The sequence below is a fragment of the Carassius gibelio genome, chromosome A18 (genome assembly GCF_023724105.1).
Source record: "Carassius gibelio isolate Cgi1373 ecotype wild population from Czech Republic chromosome A18, carGib1.2-hapl.c, whole genome shotgun sequence".
NCBI lineage: Eukaryota > Metazoa > Chordata > Actinopteri > Cypriniformes > Cyprinidae > Carassius > Carassius gibelio.
In genome coordinates this window covers 30,019,856-30,022,928 of record NC_068388.1, presented here as the reverse complement: position 1 = coordinate 30,022,928, position 3,073 = coordinate 30,019,856, and the positions used below count along the sequence as shown (strand labels likewise).

At 37.1% G+C, this 3,073-nt stretch overlaps 1 protein-coding gene across 1 annotated transcript in view; it reads right to left on the bottom strand.

Annotated features, from left to right (window-relative positions):
* Positions 1-2,082, bottom strand: part of LOC127934434 (nucleobindin-2-like) — an 8,717-nt gene extending 6,635 nt beyond the window's left edge. Inside the window, exons 1-2 of the mRNA XM_052531809.1 lie at positions 2,042-2,082; positions 1,326-1,494 (exon numbers count right to left, since the gene is read on the bottom strand). Coding sequence (XP_052387769.1) covers positions 1,326-1,494; positions 2,042-2,082 — 210 coding nt within the window. The remainder of the gene's footprint in view (positions 1-1,325; positions 1,495-2,041) is intronic.
* Between the last annotated feature and the right edge of the window lie 991 nt (positions 2,083-3,073).

Genomic DNA, 3,073 nt, shown 5'->3' with positions numbered 1-3,073 from the left:
CTAAACCAACTCCTCTACCAGGTAGATGAGCTCATTAGTGAAAACACCTGTTCTAGATGTAGAGGCAGATCCAAAATCATGGCAGGATTTTTACTTTCTGGTACCTGGACTATACACCTCTGGGGCCCGTTCTTCGTACATCGCTAACTCAGTTAGCTGGATTTGATTGTTGATGATTTGGCGTGATCTTGGATCATTTGGTTCTTCGAAGCTCATCCCGGAGCTGCGGTCATAGCAACAGGTCCGTCAGCTTAAACCTGCTCGGGAGCAGCTTATTTCATTTAAACAGGATTAGATCGCTTCTTTTCAACCAGAACTGAGACTCAAAATATGTCTGCTACCACCGCTACTTTATTACAAGAGTATCGTACTGATCCAGGGACAATAATTTAAAATAATAATCATTAAAAAAATTATTTAAAAATAATATAAAAAATGTTGTGTAGTCCATAACAGCCTACTATAGACACAGCCAGTTTTACTCACTGAAATATTTATTTGTCATAAAATTATTACTTCATAATTATATTAGAGTCTTACACACATGCCATACAGATAATAGAGTCGTGCATTATTTTGAGTGATGATGATATTATAAGAGTGGCTTGATGGAGCACAGGAGATGCAGATAACATGATATTGACCCTTAATAAACTTTCATTAATGCTGTCACGTAACAAATCTGTCCAAATATAAAATGAATAGATAATTTCTACATTGAAATGAAAATGTAAAGACTGCACAACTATTATAAATTGCGAATCTAAATTCTAAAATATTATAATAAAATAAAAACATGCATCTATTATCTGTTTCATGTAGCTATTATAACATTTATGTAGTTTTGTTTGCTTGGCTATTTCCTTATAAAAGTCCAAGTCAAGTTTTTCGTCGGGTGTCGTTTTAAATTATATGATGTCATTACATTGCCGTCTTGCCACCAGCCAATCACTGCACTGCTGATCATGGTTTCGAGTATCGATATATATCCCCTTTTAAGACAACACATGAACGTGCAATTATCTCAGATGACCCAATCCAGCGATACTAATCATACACAACAGGAGTGTTCGAAGAACCCAATTAGCCGGATCAGGATTAGCACAATGATATCATCTTGGATGTGTCATTTGATCTCGGATGTAATAAGCGACGTACGAAGAACGGGCCCCTGGTGTCTATATGTGTGTGTGCTTGACCGTGTGCTTGTGCCACGTGTTTGTTAGCATGTGTGTGTGTGTGCGCGCATGTCCTTAGCCATGAAGATATGATTTGGCAATATTTTCCCACACATCTCTTTTTATTTCAACATGACGTGCTGTCACGTGCTGTGGGGCAGGAATCAACCTGAGCACATCCTCAAATGGATACCAGAGTGCATCCTCTCGCATTGGCCAATAGTAACGATTGTGTCCCACTCTGTGCAGGTACTTAACATGAACATGTGTCTCACTCACTTCAACAATGGTTCCAGGGTAAACCTCATCGTCATATCTGATGACACACCACTGACCAACAATGTCACCTCTATCCCACTGTACTTCAAGGTCTGTTTGTTCTTGGTGCAATGCAGGAACAGCAGAGTTGACTTTGAAGACGAAGGCCTGAGCTTGGTAACACTGACATTGCAGAATCTGCCTTGTTGAACACAGGGATTTGCCTGAAAACAAGTTTATAATTTTATAATATTTATTGCAAAGTATTTTATAGTTACTGTACAATTAGAATATTAAATGAACTGCTGAAAACTATAAGAACATGTAATGAATGTCAACTATGTTACTCTTAGTCAACTGACTGGTAACCTAGTTGACATTTTTGCTGTTTTTAGGGATAAAATCAAAATGGTTGCCTAGCACCAGACACCACATGGCATTTTAGGGAGAGGTTCTTCTAAATATTATATGTACAACTGAGTAAAATTGAAATTCAAAGTTATTTATGAATTCATTGTAGTAACATTGTTGACATATGATAAGTACACATTTGCCCCAAGCACTACTTCAGGTGAAATAACAGAAAATGTGGAGGGAGAACATACCTTGGAGTCTTGCTAGTTTTCTCTTCATGAGGAAATGACATCATGTGGAGCAGATCATGTGATTTGGAAAACACACTCTTCCTTGAGGGGTGTATTTGCTATGGGTAACTTAGATGACAGCGACTTCTCGGACACATATTCAATTTGCCAATTTCTATTGAAAATGTGACATATCGCCCAAAAAGACACATTGTTCACAATTACCTCAACTTAATGTAAATAATATAATTAAAACTGTTTTTGAATAAGTTTTTAAAATGTTTTTTTAAGTAATGAGATTGTGCTTGTAATTCATTTTGGACGGTTATTTAGTTGACATTTTAGGGATATCTAGTAAATTTTTATAAATAAATGATTATTTCCATAATAATTAACTATGGAATTTGTAAAGACAAGATCATGAAGAACACTGAAGACTTTTAAAATTGTATTTTAATAAGCATGTTTGCGAGATAAATCTCATGGACATGAAAACTCCCTCGATTATATATTGACTCTACTGGTGATCCGAAAACTGATGCAAATGGTTCTTTCAACATGTTTCTTTAAAGGATCTGGGTGATCTGGTAAACCAAATGAAAATAACTTCCACCTCACTTGATGTCCTTCTCTCAGAGATTATAAAAAAATCTTTCTCTGAAATTGGCCCCAGTATCCAAGTATTGATAAATTCATCTTTGGATGCTGGATCAGTGCCAAATTGTTTTAAGCATGCTGTTGTTCAACCTTTGCTTAAAGGGGGGGTGAAATGCTATTTCATGCATACTGAGTTTTTTACACTGTTAAAGAGTTGGATTCCCATGCTAAACATGGACAAAGTTTCAAAAATTAAGTTGTACGTTTGAAGGAGTATTCCTCCGGTTTGTCACAAGTTTGGGAAAGTTTTTTTCGAGTATGGCTCTGTGTGACGTTAGATGGAGCTGAATTTCCTTATATGGGTCCTGAGGCACTTCTGCCGGAAGAGCGCGCGCTCCCGTATAGCAGAGCACTGAGAGCACAACAGACTTCACTGATCAGAGCCAGAGCGTCGCC